This window comes from Musca domestica, unplaced genomic scaffold (genome assembly GCF_030504385.1).
Source record: "Musca domestica strain aabys unplaced genomic scaffold, Musca_domestica.polishedcontigs.V.1.1 11, whole genome shotgun sequence".
NCBI lineage: Eukaryota > Metazoa > Arthropoda > Insecta > Diptera > Muscidae > Musca > Musca domestica.
The window spans coordinates 2,162,576-2,181,200 of NW_026712133.1; the positions used below are offsets into that span (position 1 = coordinate 2,162,576).

The window sequence follows — 18,625 nt, forward strand, 5'->3', positions numbered from 1 at the left end:
ACTGTAGAGTTAACTGCAAAGTAGACAAAAAAATTAAATTCAAATTTCACCTACCGCCCACAGGTTTGTGACTACTAGCTCCAACATACGATAATAATTGAGCGTCAACCAAAAGCTCAGGGGGGGTCGATCCACAAATCCATCCACTATTATTGGTGGTCCTCTGCTGCTGGTATAGGACCCGTGACAAGCCAGCTGAACACTGAGTTTTGAGCCAGTAAAGCTCCAGACAAAATCGAACGACGACCATCTAAAACAATATTGGGGTAAAGATCGGCTCCTAACAACAGATCTACAGGACGAGGTTAAAAAAGATTGACATCTGCCAAGCGAAGGTCGGGGATTTGGGGCCTCAAGACTGAATTGGTCACAAATGACGGAAGATTTTCTGAAATAGTAGGCAACACTAACACACTTGTTTCTAATGTTAGAGAATTATCGAGTGGACTGCTTATTTGTATACGACAGCTTTTATTAGCAGTTGCCGAAAGCGAACCACTAACTCCTGATACAACAGCATTAGCAGGAGATACGGGAAGAACCACACGATTTTGGAGTCGCTCTGAAATAAAAGAGGACTCTGACGCAGGATCTATCAGCGCCCTAGCGGGATACAAAACACCTTGGTGAACGATATTCACCACCGCCGTACCTAAAAGTACAGATTTGTTCTGTGCGGCGTGAAACACTTGACGGGGTACACATCCAGCCGATGTGGATGCTACACAGTTTCCCGAATTGGATTGCCTAGAGCTCGAATTTGGGGATACGTTAGAAGTCACGGTGGAAGTTTGAGACGAATTACCCAATGTAATATCTTCCCGATGCAACAATGTATGATGTGCCTTATTGCACTTCGAACACCTACGTTTGCTATCGCATTTCTTTACTTCATGACCGCTACGAAGACAGTTCATGCAAAGTTGATGGCGTTTAATTACTTTATACCGATCAACGGGTTTTAAGCTCTTAAAGCGGGGACAGTCATACAATTTATGACGTTGATTTCGACAAATGACGCAATTTGAATTTTTCGAAGCGCGTGGAGAAGAAGGCGATCCTAAAACATTAATATGCGAATGGTGTGCTTGAACTTGTCTATTACAAAACTGCTTCGACCTATCTGTGCCACGCATGTCATAAAGACACATGAGCGTACGAATTCTCTCAGTGAGAAAAGCATCCAAGTCTTTCCAAGACGAAAGAGAGGATTTATCCTTTACACTTTGCTCCCAAAGGGTCTGAGTAAGTTTTGGCAGTCGTTGGAGACACAAAAACACAAGAATCGGATCCCAATTTTCAGTTTTAACATCATAAATTGCCATCGAAGTTAAACAACCATTTATACCGCGTTGGATCGTCTTTAATCCTGAACTAGTCTCACTATAGAGAACAGGAATATCGAATAAAAACTTCAACTGGTTATGAACAAGAAGTCGAGGATTGTCATAAGTTTCGATCAAAGCCTTCCAAGCCGACGCGAAACTACGATTAGTTAGTGGAAACTTTGACACTATCTCGCGAGTTTCCCCTGTCGTCTTCCGGACCAAATGACAAAGCCTTTCAATGTCGCTTAGACGAGCATTATTAATGTATACGGCGGTAAACAAATCCCTAAAGGTGGGCCATGAGTGGAAATCGCCTTCAAAAACATCTGTGTCACAAGGCGGCAGAGCTAGATTATTTACAACATCTGAATTTGAAACAAAATCTAAAGTTGGAAAACTCGCACTACTATTCCCCACAATAGAGGTAAGCGGAGTCTGAATTTGGGAAGGATTTTCGAGCGAAGCCTGATTCGAAACATTCAATTGGTTTCGCGTTTCAACCGACGTTTTCGGCATAATTGGATTCGGTGATTTTTCTAGGGTTTCACCCGGGGTTTCTAACAACGACGCTACCGATCCACTAACGCTTGAATTAATAGAAGAAGAACGAGTCCTTTTAAATTGATCTAACTTCCTATTAATTGCAGCCTGGCATCGCAAATAGAGTTGAAAAGATGCATTATATTTTTGATCGACCGAATCTACTTCTTCTTTAGATGTCTCTCATGAAATCACAGCCTTTTTCAAATTTTTCCTGCACTCTTTCCCACAACTTTTCTAATCCATTAATTTTGGGATTTTAAATACTGCAAATCCAATTCCTCATCACGCATAGACTCAAAACTAGCGTTAAACTTTACGAGAGCATCCGAAGCTCTAATAAACATATCAATTGGGGTCAAAGGCATTTTGAAAGTTTTTTACCAAGTCTCTACTACAATAAGTAAGAGAAAAACAACTAAAGCACGATTTCCTATAAAAAATTAACCAAAAACCAAATCGTCCAAATTTGTTAAATTTTCAGGGAACGTACCGAAAAGATTCCAAGAATTTACTAAAACCGCACTATAGGGTCAAAAAATTCAAAAACTTTCGCGAAATAGTTGCATTGAACCTCTCACACTATATTGAAAAATTAAAATTTGAACTATAAATTCCAAAATTATAATCTCCAATGAGATATTTAGCAACCTATAATAAGGTACCACGAAAAATGTGAAGAAGTCAATAAATAAATATAAAATATTCAAAAAATATATCAATATATATATACAAACTATCAAATTTTCTAAAAAAAAAAATTTAAAATATTTTATTTTTTTACTATTTTCTAACGAAAATATAGAGATTCTTCAAATTTTATATCTAAAATTACCTACAATTTAGGCAACTATACTACCGAATGTAGCGTGATTTTCCAATAAATATTTATCAACAATAAAATTTTCGAATAAAATCTCCAAAATTAATTAAAAATTTCAAATTCCGCACGAAAAATATCAATTTTAACACTTTTTACTCAAAAAGTCGTATTGACCGATCGTAGGGTGCACGCGTTATTTATTTTTTTCAAAAACGTCGTTTTTTACACCCAATTATCATTAATAATTATTCCAAACAAAAATCAAAACTTTTTCATATATTATATTACAGGTGGTTTTATCACGGTTCACCTGTAATGCAACGAACGATAGAAAAATATCAAACTTCTGCACCAAACGTATGTATGTATACGCTTATGTGTGGCTGACCGACCAAGCAGTGATCATCAGCGGTGTGCCTATTACTGCGTTTGTATGTTTGTATATCGATCGTTAGCGAAAAAACAAACAAACCAATGTAATTTGCAAAACTAGACGGCGGGGGACGGGGTACGCGACGCGTTGTAAAACGGCCACTGAAGAAATAAACGACACGAATTGTTGTTGTTTTACAATTTTTTTTTCGAGAATTCTTTCCTCACAGAATATTGTTTTTTTTCACAAGGCACTTTTTCACTGTACGTATCTCGTTGTTTTTAATGGAAACGAGATGATGATAAAGATGATGATGACGATGGGTGTGTGGACTGTATTTTTGTTGATGGTGATGATGAAGTTTGCTTTACAAATAGAAAAAAAGAAGAAACGATTAACTTCTTTTTACCAAGGGCTCGTAATCCGGTACGAAGTGACCAATGTTTGCGCCAATGCGGGGAAAGGGGGAAATGCAAAGCAAACCAATACAAAATAAAATAAATAAAAACACGCAATAGTGGGCTTAGTTTTATAATATAAAATAAGGCAAAAGCCAGGCTTTATTGATAAATAATAAAAAAGGAGTTGGTAAACAATATTACCTTAATTTGCACGATAGCGAGGGAGAGCCTTCGTTCGTATCGGGGCGATAGAAGAAGAGGAGTGTCTAACAACAAAACAACGATCCCAACATGAAGTATGTCGGCGTTGGCGCCATTCGCCACTCGTTGAAATCTGTTGACATTGATAGATTTCAACGATGTTAATCATTTACAAGTAATTAGGCGTTAACCCATTGTTAACGCAGTGAAACAATAATTTTCAATCTAAATTAAACAGTGACCTTAACTCACATGTAACGTTAAACGGTGACTATGCGCTATCGTCAGTGATTACACTGCGGGAAAATACACTTGGAAAATTGTTTGGTTTGTAGAAAAAAATCCCAAAAATGGGGTTTCGGGTAAATGTTTATAGGGTCCATTTTATATAGCTTAACCAAACACAAAGAGCCTCGAATATTTTGCCCTATACTTCGCAAAAGTGAAGGTATCTGCTGATTTCGCCTATTTCCAGCGTCTTGGTCCCATTTTTCATCTTAGCTTCTAAGGGGGTAGAATACCTCTTCGCAGAAAACAGTTAATGTATACTTTTTTTACATGTGATCTTTTATTTAGGTTTTAAACTCTCAAATTAAAACCTGTTGCTGAAACTACTTATGCTTAAAAACTATGCATTAAAGACTAAAACTACGGGCCGGCAACGCAGACTGGGCCAGCTAGTATATATATTAAAAATACACAAGTTTTAACCTATGACAATTGTTTCTTCTGCCGAATTCCTGTGCCTGCCCCTAAAATATTAATTAATGAATAATTGATTAAACGTCATTCCACAATACATATTTCACCTATTTTAAGATAATTACATGTTTGTACAAAATTATTTTTTTAAGTTTCTTTTTGTTTTGTTTTTTTCTCTTTTCTTCAGTTTATTATTCGTAGTACCACATTGTTGGGTTTGTACAGATGAACAATTTTTGTTTGATGATAAAAGTGTGGCAACACTTTGTTAACAATTGCCTTCGTCAATTGAGAAACCATTAAAATTTGGTATTTATTTTAAATAAAAATATAAAAAATGTAAATTTAATTGTTTATTTGTCATTAAGACAATATTTTTATTGCTTAAAAGTATTTTGAGAGTGTTTTAAATTCACAAGTTTCCATAAAAATACAATTTCACTTGCAAAAACAAAGGTGGTTTCAAATCGGAAAAATGTTGCCATTTACATTTTCTGAAGAAGCTACATACGAAATTAAAATCACTTTCATTCCGAATTCATTCTTGTGACATGCCTGATAAATATACTTCTTCTAGGAGCAACTAATATTAACTCGTTGCTGTTAGTGGAAGGAGAGGGTTCAGACACTACAATAGATGGAGGATTAGAAATTGATGGTGATGCACTAACTGGTACTGGTTGTACTATAGAATACATTTTGGAACTAGGAGGCACAATCGTTTCTGAAGATTAAAATTCGATTCGATTTTAGCTGTCCTAAAAATCGACTTCTAGTAACTTACAATCGATGCAAGCCCAACGAAGATCTGTTTCTCTATTAGTATTGAGATCAAACTCTGCCGTTGAAACCAGTACATTTAAATGAACTTGTTATATTACACTCTTTGTATAAACAAGCCATTGCTAAATATATGCCTAAAAATATACTCAATACTGAATACTTGATTAAATTGTTACAATAGAAATAACTGTATTAATTATAGCCGCATGAAAAATGCTAAAGAATCTACAATAATAATTATAGACAAGTGAACAGCAAAACAACAACTAATACAACAAACGTCAGGCTAAGCAAACAAAAAAGATAGGTAAATGGTATAATTATATAATTAGCAAGTATCGTTTACTAACACAATTAAACGATACTTGCTAATTATATAATTATACCATTTACCTTCTAAAGGAGGGTATATTAACTTTGTCATTCCGCTTGTAACATCCCTACATATTTATCGTAGACCCCATAAAGTATATATATTAATAATCAGCATAAAATTCGATCGATTTAACAATGTCCGTCTGCCTGTCTGTTGAAATCACGATACAGCCCACATTATTTGACGTAGACCTTCAAGACACAATTTGTATTGTGTCTAGGATAGTTGGTATTGGAAATTAGATATATCGGTCCACGTTTTGGTATAGCCGCCATATAACGGTACCTCTCGATATTAGCTATTTTGATTATTATAGCCACATTTTTGCACAGAATTGTCTAAATTGGTATTACATTGTATGTATAGTTCCATGATGTCGTATAGCCCACATATAACGGTTCCTCCCGATATTCGGTATTTTGATGATTTTTTTTCGGATTCGTCTAAAAATTGGTATTTGTGGTTCATAATGGGTCCTAGCTCGTGTAGCGAAAAATTGTTTGTATAGGTCCACGTGTTGGTATAGCCCCCAATGAACGGTACCTCCCGATATTCGGTATTCTGATGATTGTTGCCCCATTTTTTCACGGATTTGTCTAAAAATTAGAATTTGTTGCCCATGATAGGTACTAGCTCGTGTAGAGAAAACTTCGTTTTGGTATAGACCCCATACACCGGCACCTCCCTATATTCGGTATGTTGATACAAATTTGTATTTGCCCGGTGACAAAACATTGAATATATAGTTCCACGTTTTCCTAAAGCGCTCATATAACGATACCGACCGATATTCGGTATTTTAATAACCCTAGTCACATTTATTTTTTTTAATAACCCTAGTTACATTTATAGATGACAATCCTTGAAGTATAAAATTGCCTATTGAGGTTCCCATTTTGGTATGACCCCATATAACAGCCACACTAACTTTATGTTTTTTGATAAATTTAACTGCATTATGCAAACGGTCTTACTGTTTTTATACCCTCCACCATACTATGGAGGGTATATTAACTTCGCATTCCGTTTGTAACTCCTCGAAATACTCATGTCAGACCCAACAAAGTATATATATTCTTGACCAGCGCAAAATTCTAAGTCGATTTAGCAACATCCGTCTGTCTGTCTGTCTGTTGCAATCACGCTATCTTTCGAATGAATTGAGATAGATGGCTAAAATTTTGCACACATGTTTATTTTTCCAGTAGGCAGCTCCATGTGAATGGGCCACGCAGGTCCACGTTTTCATATAGCCCCCATATAACGGTACCTCCCGATATTCGGTATTTTGATGATTTTAGCGACATTATTCACCGGACTTGTTTCAAATTTGGTATTTGAAGTTCGAAATGGCTACTACACCCTAAGACAGAAAATTGTCTGTGCAAGTCCACGTCTTTGTATAGCCGCCATATAACGGTACCTCCCGATATTCGGTATTTTGATGATTTTAGCGACATTATTCACCGGAATTGTTTTAAATTTGGTATTTGAAGTTCGAATTGGATACTACACTCTAAGACCGAAAATTGTCTGTGCAGGTCCACGTCTTCGCATAGCCGCCATATAACGGTACCTCCCTATATTCGGTATTTTGATGGAATTGTTTCAAACTTAGTATTTGAAGTTCGAAATGGATACTACACTCTAGCACAGAAAATTGTTTGTGCAGGTCCACGTCTTCGTATAGGCCCCATATATCAGTACCTCCCTATATTCGGCATTTTTAGATACCCACCGAAATTGTTTGAGATGTGGTATTTGAAGTTCGTAATGGATGCTACAGCCTGTGACAGAAAATTGTCTTCGCACAGCTCCGATATAACGGTACCTCCCTATATACGATATTTTGATGATTTTCGCTACATTATTCACCGTTTATTTCAAGTTTCGAAATTGAATATGGTAATAGCTTATGACAAACAATGCCTATGTAGGCCCACGTCGTATAATCCCCAATATAACCGCTATATTTGGTATTTTTAAAATTTTAACAGAATGTTTTAAGGATTTTATTTTTTGAAAATTTCCAAATTCGTTCCAAATGGTGGAGGGTATTCAAAGTTCGTCTTACTATCTTACTGTATATACAAAAAAAGTTTTTTTACTCTAAGGTGGAGGGTATTGAAAGAAGGAAATAACTTATGTTTTTTACTTGTTTTAACTTTACTTGTTTACTTGTTTTAACTGATACAGGAAAAAAAAATCAAGAATTTTGTACGCACTATTTGACAAAGAAAAAATACGCCTGGGTACGTATGCTACAAGAGTTTGCCAAGCTTTTTAGTTCGTACAAATTGGATAATGCCATATTAGACAATAAATTACGTTTTAACTTACATATAGTATTGTGTTAATAAAGTTTTTTGTACGATTTGAAAGACCCTGGTCAAAGGAATTTCTTGGTCCTTATGTGACCAAACCCTTATTTATCAGACTTGTTCGACCTACTTTAGAATATGGTTGCGTACTTTGGAGTCGTTTCTTAAAACTATACTCAATAAATATAGGATCTGTTCAGGTTCGGTCTCTTCTGTTTGCTCTGAAAAGCTAAAGTTAGAATACATAAAATGCTTTTTTAATGGGCTCAAGTTATCGGCAGGCTTCTTCGTAGAGGAACGAAGGAGTTTATGTTAAGTTTTATGTATTTTCACATTAAGTATGGAATTCCAATGAACTTCTCCAACCATATGAGAGCGGCCTGAATCTTATTGCTCTTCCTTCACTAGAGAAAAAGCGATTAATGCTTAGATGTATATTTATCATCAAACTTTGGCGCAGTCAAATTGATTCTGAGCTTTCAACTGGTGAAATATAAAATCGATGGGACTTCGCGTAGTACGCGCAATTAAATTTCTCTTAAACTAACATTAGCATGTGCTGATTATTTTTTTAATAGTTTCCACGCCTCTGACTCCTATCCCTGTAGCCCGGGGGACAAACTTCCCATACGTAGGGAGCGCGTACACACCAAAGAACGGGAATGGTGGGTTAGTTGACTAGGTTAGGTTTAGTAGACTAGGTGCCGTATGAAATGAATCTAAAGAATCGGACAATTAATGCTCAACGGTTGGACCTACTGGTTCCGCAAAGGTAGTTGCAGATTAAGTGCAGCAAAAATGAGATTTTAAAATAAAAATGGATAAGAGTGTGCTAACCGTCTCCTTTCAAGTGCTGAGAAATCAATTAAAAATAAATCACTTTCGATTTTATCTATAAATTCAATTCAAATTTATTGAGTCTTTTTTTTAACACGAAAATTTACAATTTTAAAGTGAAGAAAGAAATACTTAAAACTATAATGTTTTGTTTTATTGACTAAAGCGTATTTTCAGCGTCTGGCTTTACAAACAATTGTTAATTAGTGTTTACTAAACTAAGTGTGTATATCGTGCTTGCTCCCAGCACCACAATGCTGAGAGCATATCTCATTTTATTTACCTTAAAACTACCTTAACCTAAACCTAACCTACACTTAAACAACAGAGATGATAAATCGTATCTAAAAAGCATTTGTAAAAAGGACTCCACAGAATGCATCCGTATTTTTATACTGGGAGAACTAAGCGAACAGCTTTTTGGTGACATAAGGATCAACGAACTCATTGGACCAGCGTTTAATAAAACCTAATAGACTTGGCTTTATTAACACTCGAGTCAATGTGTAAATAACATCGTAGTTTTGATCCAAGATAACGCCGAGGTCAACAAAGAAATCAACATTTTCTAATTTGTATAAACAGGATGGTGTATTAGGAACGCTGCACCACCTCCGCCTCTGCGATTCTCTTCAAAACGTTTCACCATAACAACATTGGATGCTGCAATTCTTATTAAGCCTCTGTGAAGTTTGAAGTTGAAGTTTTTGACAAAAGAATGTATGGACCATCCTGAAATGAAAATAAAATAGTATTATACAAACAGAAGTGCAAAACCATACATGTATGTTATATTAGCAATTAAAACGGTTGTAGGTTGGGGCCATGGCATAATTACAAAAGGTAAACACAATTTTTTTTCTTTTTGTGCCCTTATTTTGTCAAAACATACACACATTTTGTATACATATATAATATAATTTGAATGAATAATGAATAATTTGAAATTATTTCATATTTGGTTGCAAGATAATTTTGTGATAAAACTGTATTATCCTATTATTTTAGATTCGATCTTGTAGAATAACCCCGAAATTTCATTCTTGTTTCGCGGGTTTTCACAATATAAGAAGTTTGTTAAAACAAATTAAAAATATACAAAGCCAACTGTTGCATATTTAACAGTCTATTTGACACTACAAGACTCCAGCACAGAGTGGCATTTTTCTAGTTTCTTTAAAGATGAGCAACATTGAGCAGGGTTTGCAAAAATTCGCTCGCGAACGATTAAAATACGATGTTTTCACATGAGCTCATTTTGCGACCGTATTTTAACGCGATAAATTCTTTAGCAAACGAATGTTCACCAAGCGAATTCAGTACCAAAGAAAGTAACTCCCAAGATGCTATGACCATGTCACCTTACAATATTTTGAAAGAAGAATTCAATAACTTGACTATTAGCCGATTCTCGATCCAAAATAATGACAATATTCGCCAAAAACTGGATAATTCAGCATATGGACAAAAAATGCCTCTCGTAACGAATATACTTGACTACTGGAAAAGTCTATCAACTAAAAAAAGAGATTTGTTTAATCTGTCTGAAATAGTTTTAGCAGTTCCATCAAGTCATGTGTCCGTAGAAGAGCATTAAGTGCAATTTTCACGATTGAAACCAAACAGCGCACAAAATTAAAAGATACGATATCACCTCACCGTGTCCTAATTTAAATGGTTTCTTAAATAACATGCACGCGTTTCCTGTTTGTCAATGCACTTGCTTGTTTATTATTATTATTATTTAATTATTATTAGTATTTTTGTTTTGTTTGCTTGTGCATACTTATCCAGAAATATAATTCAGCACATTTAAGCTATTGTACCCAAAATTGCAATATTAGCAATTTACTGTCTTCTAGCTAAAGTATTGGGAAATATAATTTGTGCAACAAGCTTATCACTATTTTTGAAATACAATAAAAAAAAGTGCAAAAGAACAGAAACGCTTAACAAGTATTTAACTCAATAAGTAAAACACAAATTATGTAATTTAGTCTAAGAATAGAACTCAAAAAATAAAGTAGTAGCAGAAGTCAAACCTAAGCTGGCGACGAGGATGAATTTTGACATTCCGCTGATTGCTTTAGTTATTGGAGAATCATGGTGAGCTTTGACATCTACAGAAAAACACTTGCATTTCCAAAGGATTGGTAAACGAATGTTTCTTCCTTGGTTCCTCTTCATAGTACCAATAACGTTGTGCCGTATTCAAAATAATGCCGGATTGTTTCATGAAATCGGTTCCAATCAGAATGTGGTTTTTTAGTAACGTTAGGGAGACATAGCTGTCGGATTTTCTTCTTTCTATTGTCAATCGTAATATCACAGATGGTCGATTACACTACCCAAGTTCTTGTCGATCCATCGGCCAGACTTACTTTTTATTGGTTGAAACTGGCATCCGCTTTCTTTTTAAAATGTTTGCAAGGTTCAAGCTAGCAACGCTTACCTTTGCGCTAGTGACGAAAACTGCTTCACCAAGTAATCCAAATATTTCCACATGAGTTGTTGGTAGAGTTCGGCCAATCATTTCAGTAGCAATAGCATTGAAAGAAAGAGGTTGAGGACTGTTCTTGTTGTTGTTGCTACATGTTGTGCAGTTGGAACTATAAACACCAGGCGCACCACAACCATAGCACGTTATTGTTGGTGTTTTTCGCTGCTGTGTGCCACTTCTATTCTTGTCCGTGTGCTCATTTTGTTGTGGCTTTGACTCGACGATGGTTGAAAATGTACGCCAATCAGGTAGCGGTGGCGAAAATATTTTCTTGAACAATTTTATGGCCTTATCAAACGTGGCGACTGCATTCTTTACGCCAATCCACCAGTTGGCAGCATAATCTTCTAATAATAACTGCAACCCTTTAAGAGCATCGACAACTGCAATAGATTCAATGTCTTTGTAGACAGTTATGGCAGTAATAAATTCTTCAACAAAGGCTGCGTCACGATGTCCCTTGAAGCGAGCAGAGCAATTAGAAAATGACCCAGCACGGTTATTGCTTTGCATTAATTGGATGAGTTGCTTAAATTGTGCCTCTGTAAACTGCGCCATATTTTCTTCTCCAGACACGTATTCGTCACTATCAGGGTTTTGTTCTTCCTCAGCTTTTTGGGCGTCAATGAAACACTTTAATTTGAGTTTTTTCCGCTGCCGTTTCTGCGTTGGGCGTAATAATAAAGACACACCAAGATTCAAGTATTTTCTTTGTTAACGCTCACAGCAACCTTATCTGATGGTTACGATGTAAACTGTTAGAATTGAGATCGCTGTATAAGTACTACTTTATTCTTGCTCACAACAATCTTATCTGATGGTTACGATATAACATGTTAGAATGGAAATCGCTATCTAGTAATTTATTAAAATTCATTCTTACTTAGGTTCTATGTTTCAGAAGCAAAACTGTCGTCTAGAACGCAGTTATTTAATAACGTAATGGACAAGTTGTCTATAATAGTACGAATTTAAATAGAATTCAAGCTTGCATTATTTGGGATTAAATATAAATATATAAAAATAAAATGGATTGCTTCAGGAATTAATGAATCCCTTTTTAATATTTCAATATTTTAAGACAAACCTTAGGACAATAATATAATAAAACATTGGTTTTTCAAAAAGTAAACGTGCAAAAACGATATAGCTTAAAAAGGACAATAATTAGGCCTTCTGTTTAATATATTTTAACGTGATTCCAAGGACAATACTATAATAAAACACTTGTTTTACAAAAAGTAAACGTGCAAAAATTGTATCGCTTAAAACGGACAATAATTAGTACTTTTGTTTAATATATTTTATCGTGATTCCAAGGACAATAACATAAAAAATTTAAAAAAAATTAAAGTGAAAAAAGGAAATTAAATCCATTAAAAAAAAATATTACATTCAAATAACTAAACTCCAAATAATGGAGAAAAGAAACAAGTAAAAACGCTGTATGAATTTGACAATTCTCAAAAACAATAAAATCCGTTAAAACTTCTGTTAAAATCTTAAAAATACCGAATGTACCTATTATATTAGTGTCTATATAACGACATGAACCTGCATTTTTCATAAAATATAAAAAAATCGGTTATATTGTCGATAAAATCAAAATACCGAATATCGGGAGGTACCGTTATATGGGGGCTTTACGAAGAGGTGGACCTGCAGAGACAATTTCATGTCTCAGGCTGTAGTATCCATTACGAACTCAAATACAAAATTTCAAAATACCGAATATCGGGAGGTAAAATTTTATCAATTTAATCACAAACAATGCAACCTTGAATTCTATTTAAATTCGTACTATTATGGACAACTTGTCCATTACGTTATTAAATAACTGCGTTCTAGACGATAGCTTCGCTTCTCAAACATAGAACATCGTAATCATCAGATAAGATTGTTGTGAGCAAGAATAAAGTAGTACTCATACAGCGATCCCCATTCTAACATTTTACATCGTAACCATCAGATAAGATTGCTGTGAGCGTTAACAAAGAAAATACTTGAATCTTGGTGTGTCTTTATTTATGTACCGCGGAACATACCTACAGAGCCAATTTAAGCAACTCATATATATATATATATATGTCCGACTGTGGAAATCACCCTAGCTCTAACGAACTAAAGTAGATTGATAAAATTTTACCTATTTACCAAAATAATAAAGATATAGGCTTGAAAATTATTAAAAAGTCTATTTTTAATATTACGTAGACGTCTTAGTGTAGGTGTAAACCAAGCAGGGCTTTGTTCAACTAATAGTTTTGCCATTGTTACGGAGCTAGCTAGAACTAAATTGAGCTGTTCATAAAATTTAGAAACACGTGAATCAATGTCGCCATTGATGCACCACATGGAACCTGATAAGACAGAGCTTAGTAGGGGTATATTGGCCTTCGCAAAATTTCGCCCACTAGATAAAGTATTAATAACGGTAATATTGGACAGAGTGTTCCTTAATTCAAGGTTTAAAAGGAGCGTTGGATGATATGTATCCTCAGGAATTACAAAAGGAGGACTTCTACAAAGCGAAATATTTAGGGAAGATGAGAAAATTAAATCTAGGAGTCGTTCCTTACCATTGACTATAAAATTTACTTGGTATAAACAAAGTTCATAAATCTTATCCCAAAAAGCGTCGAGTACAACTGGGTAAGTAGAGGGTACATAATCTAATTTATTATCACCCGAGACCCAAGAAACATTAGGAAGATTAAAATCACCCATGCAAATCAAAGTAGAGTTATCTGTTAGCGAAGAGAAAACTTTTCCAATAAGATCAGCGTGATTTAAGTAAGTTTCAACCCCTGAATTGGGTGTAATATATGAGCAGGTTATATATATTGTATTGCCAAAGACTATTAGCTTTGCACAAACAAATTCATTATTTGGGTCGACAAAAATATCGACAGATTCCGAAGGAATCGAGTGGTGGACTGCAATTTAGTGTTAAGACCTCTTACATTCTGATATAGTATAGATATGACATCATTTAGTTTTTTGATACTGTTGGAATATTCACAGATCTAGGGGTTTTTGTACGTTCTCTGAAAACAAATTCCTTTACTAAGGCACCATCAGGCCAAAACGAGTTACTGCCAATAGTATTTAATATTTTGTGAGGCACATTTATTTTAAAAGAGGAAATTTCACGTCGTTGAGAGGAACTAAATTTGAATACATTTATATCGTTGTCTGACAGATCGGTTATTTTAGATTTCACATAGTTACGAATAGCATCAGTTGATGTTGGCTAGATAAAAATACAGTTTTACGAGGAGCAACAACAATTAACTGATTAGAAAGCGGTTGATTAAAGTCTTCATTTAGATCAACTGTAGGGTTTAAATGTGTATCATTTACTAGGATAGTAGGTGGGTTGGGACTATTTTTTGCAAATGACGTTGATGAAGTTTTATTCCCTTCAGTGTAAGAACTAACATTGGTGCAGAAACAGCCGGATGTGAGTCACTACTGCATTGAGTATAATTCTCAGTAGGGGGGTTAACCACAATAGGAGAATTTAAACTTATTAAGTTATCAGGGCCTGAATTAGTGCAACCAAGAGTACTAACAACGCTAGCGGACATTTTCCTTTTAGGAGAAACATCTCAAAATTCAAAGTTATTAACCATTTTTTCAATTCTATCGAAATTTTGTGATACAGAGTTAAAACTTTTTTTAGGTTTAGAATTTCAGCTTTAGTGTCCTTAAAAAGACGATGGAAACTTATCTCTAAATCCCTACAATCCAAACAAGACCAGCGGAGTCCTTTAGATTTATCAGTGATAAAGTCGAATTGTCTGCCATTAAAACCAGCGCATTTCAAATGCATATAGTTATCACATAAATAACACGTGATAAGACGTTCAGTAACGTTTTTAATATTACAATCCTTATAAGAGCAAGCCATTATCAACAGTTACAAATAGAAATATGAGTATTAGCTTTAGGTGTAAACGACAGAGTTTAAGGTAGAACTGTGTGAACGGTATTTTTTTTTTTTTTTTTGTAATTAAATTAGTGCCTGAAAGTATGCTCAGGAAGAACGAAATTTGTGTTTGTTTTCTCTTTCGAAATTTGGTAGGACGTAACACAAGACGAATAAAGCACAAACGTCAAAGTAAAACAAAAACAAAGCTTCGAAGAACAAAACAAACAAAAATGAAAAATAAAGTTTATGGATGAATAAACACAAATATTAGAATTTGCGAAAACACTTTAAAACACGAGTTTAATCAAAAACTTCACTTTCTTCAAAGAGATTGTGAAAATGGAAAATTGTGGTTGGACCAGGAATTGTACATCAAAAGTGTACTGAAAGGATTTAATATGCAAAATTGTAATCCTGTTCCTACACCACTAGATGTACATCAAAAATTTACAAAAGATATTAACTCTTCGAAAATGGACCGTGACGTAGCTTATCAAGAAGCTGTCGGATGTTTGTCTTATGCTGCTCAGGTCAGTCGCTCCGATATATCATATGCAGTGGGGGTACTATCAAGGTACAAAAATTATCATGGAAAGCCACACTGGGAAGCTGTCAAACGGGTAATGAGATACCTCAAGGGTACAATGGATTACAAACTTCAATTTTCGAAGGATGATGATACCAACTTTATAAAATGTTTTTCAGATGCAGACTGGGCAGGTGACCTTGACGATAGAAAATCTACATCTGGATATGTTTTCAAATTTCAGAATGGTTGCATTTCATGGAACTCAAGGAAACAATCAACAATGGCATTGTCTACTACCGAAGCCGAATACATGGCAATGGCTGCATCTGCGCAAGAAGCACTATGGTTGGCTATTTAAAGAACTTGGAAATTCTTCTTTCATCAGCATCAAATGAGACAATCAAAGTGCAATAAGTTTGAGCAATAACAGTACATACCATGCACGCTCAAAACACATCAATATAAGATACCATTTCATTAGGGAATTGGTTGAAGATAAGAAATTATGTATCGAATATCTAAACACAAATGAGATGGCCACCGATACTCTTACGAAGCCATTATAAAGATTGAAACACCTGTATTGCTGTGAACTGATGGGAGGAGTTCAATCTAGTGGGTGTGTTGAAAAAGAAGAATGAAATTCCTAATACTATACATAATATTACGTTGAATATTGTATTTGAAAATATCTAGTTAGCATACGTTTGTCAAGTTGTCATGTTATACAGAAAATTAAAAATTAAAATTTCATTCGTTGTAAAACCTTTAACACAATAACAGAAAATATGCAAAATTTTCTTGATTTATTTGGTTTTTCAATAAGAATTTTAAATTCCAAAAGGCATTTTGAAACAATTCTACACAAAACTCCATATAAAAATAGAAAAGTCAATTAGAAAAAGCAATTTTTATATAGGCTTTTCTGAACATTTTCTTTCATGAAAACGTTTCCTCTGTAATTACAAATAACCAAAAGAAAATTTGAGTCAATCGGCACAGCCGTTCTCAACTAATGTGTTACTATATTTTTTTAAATTTTTTACATTTAAAGAAGTATGTGTGGGCAGTTCCTCTGACCCCAAACAGATACCTAAGGTTGGAGGGAGAGTGAAGATTACATCATATACTAACTGTGGAACAGATATCTTCATGACTTTGGCAAATATTAGGATTTTAGGTAAATCAAAAAAATTGGCGTAAAATTGGGCGTGGTCACTTTTTCTTTGAATAAAAACATAACTCGGGGCAGAACGAAAATTTAAAAAAAATATTCGTATCCATATATATAGATTAAAAAATAGACGTGGTCAGTTCCCAAGCGGCCAAATAAATACCTAGGATTGTATGGAAGGTCAACAGTATCTCGTATAATAATTTTCAAGCCGATATCTTTATTATTTTGGTAAATAGGTAAAATTTTATCAATCTACTTTAATTCGTTCGGCAGCTAGAGTGATTTCCGTACGTACATATTACCTATTTACCAAAATAATAAAGATATCGGCTTGAAAATTATTACTACTTCTTTAAATGTAAAAAAATTTAAAAACATATAGTAACACATTAGTTGAGAACGGCTGGGCCGATTGACTCAAATTTTCTTTTTGTTATTTGTAATTACAGAAGAAACGTTTTGAAAGAAAATGTTGAGAAAAGCCTATATTAAATTGCTTTTTCTAATTGACTTTTCTAGTTTTATATGGAGTTTTGTGTGGAATTGTTTCAAAATGCTTTTTGGAATTTAAAATTCTTAGTGAAAAACCAAATAAATCAAGAAATTTTGCATATTTTCTGTTATTGTGTTAAAGGTTTTACAACGAATGAAATTTTAATTTTTAATTTTCTGTATAGCATGACAACTTGTAAGCTAACTAGATATTTTCAAATACAATATTCAACGTAATATAATTTACAGTATTAGGAAGTTCATTCTTCTTTTTCAGCACCCCCACTAGATTGAACTCCTCCCATCAGTTCACAGCAATACAGGTGTTTCAATCTTAATAATGGCTTCGTAAGAGTATCGGTGGCCATCTCATTTGTGTTTAGATATTCGATACATAATTTCTTATCTTCAACCAATTCCCTAATGAAATGGTATCTTATATTGATGTGTTTTGAGCGTGCATGGTATGTACTGTTATTGCTCAAACTTATTGCACTTTGATTGTCTCATTTGATGCTGATGAAAGAAGAATTTCCAAGTTCTTTAAATAGCGATCCCAACCATAGTGCTTCTTGCGTAGATGCAGTAATTGCCATGTATTCGGCTTCGGTAGTAGACAATGCCGTTGTTGATTGTTTCCTTGAGCTCCATGAAATGCAACCATTCTGAAATTTGAAAACATATCCAGATGTAGATTTTCTATCATCAAGGTCACCTGCCCAGTTTGCATCTGAAAAACATTTTATTAAGTTGGTATCATCATCCTTCGAAAATTGAAGTTTGTAATCCATTGTACCCTTGAGGTATCTCATTACCCGTTTGACAGCTTCCCAGTGTGGCTTTCCATGATAATTTTTGTACCTTGATAGTACCCCCACTGCATATGATATATCGGAGCGACTGACCTGAGCAGCATAAGACAAACATCCGACAGCTTCTTGATAAGCTACGTCATGGTCCATTTTCGAAGAGTTAATATCTTTTGTAAATTTTTGATGTACATCTTGTGGTGTAGGAACAGAATTACAATTTTGCATATTAAATCCTTTCAGTACACTTTTGATGTACAATTCCTGGTCCAACCACAATTTTCCATTTTCACGATCTCTTGCGATTCTCATGCCCAGAATGTAACTTGCTCCACCGATGTCTTTCATCTTAAATTTTCTTGACAAGCAATTCTTAATATGTTGTTTGGATTCAGAATTATTCGTCAGGATCAATATGTCATCCACATATATTGCGACACATGTTATTTCTTGTTTGTTCAATTTGAAATACACACAAGGTTCGGTTTTAGATTGTGTT

The 18,625-nt window shown here is 34.5% G+C and overlaps 2 protein-coding genes across 2 annotated transcripts in view; both read right to left on the minus strand.

Annotated features, from left to right (window-relative positions):
* Nucleotides 1-305: 305 nt before the first annotated feature.
* On the minus strand, nt 306-1,391 carry LOC131807004 (uncharacterized). Its single transcript, XM_059132015.1, has one exon. It carries the CDS (start codon nt 1,323-1,325, stop codon nt 306-308), a length of 1,020 nt encoding a protein of 339 aa, XP_058987998.1. The 5' UTR covers nt 1,326-1,391.
* Nucleotides 1,392-8,728: 7,337 nt separating this feature from the next.
* The window catches only part of LOC101901484 (nipped-B protein), a 436,426-nt gene continuing 426,529 nt past the window's right edge, over nt 8,729-18,625 (minus strand). The window contains exon 24 of the mRNA XM_059129842.1: nt 8,729-9,417. Within this exon, the coding sequence (XP_058985825.1) occupies nt 9,361-9,417 (57 nt within the window). The 3' untranslated portion in view covers nt 8,729-9,360. The remainder of the gene's footprint in view (nt 9,418-18,625) is intronic.

Excerpts from the sequence above, each read along its gene's own strand:
- LOC131807004 (XM_059132015.1), bottom strand. The coding sequence starts at position 1,325 with ATGGCAATTTATGATGTTAAAACTGAAAATTGGGATCCGATTCTTGTG.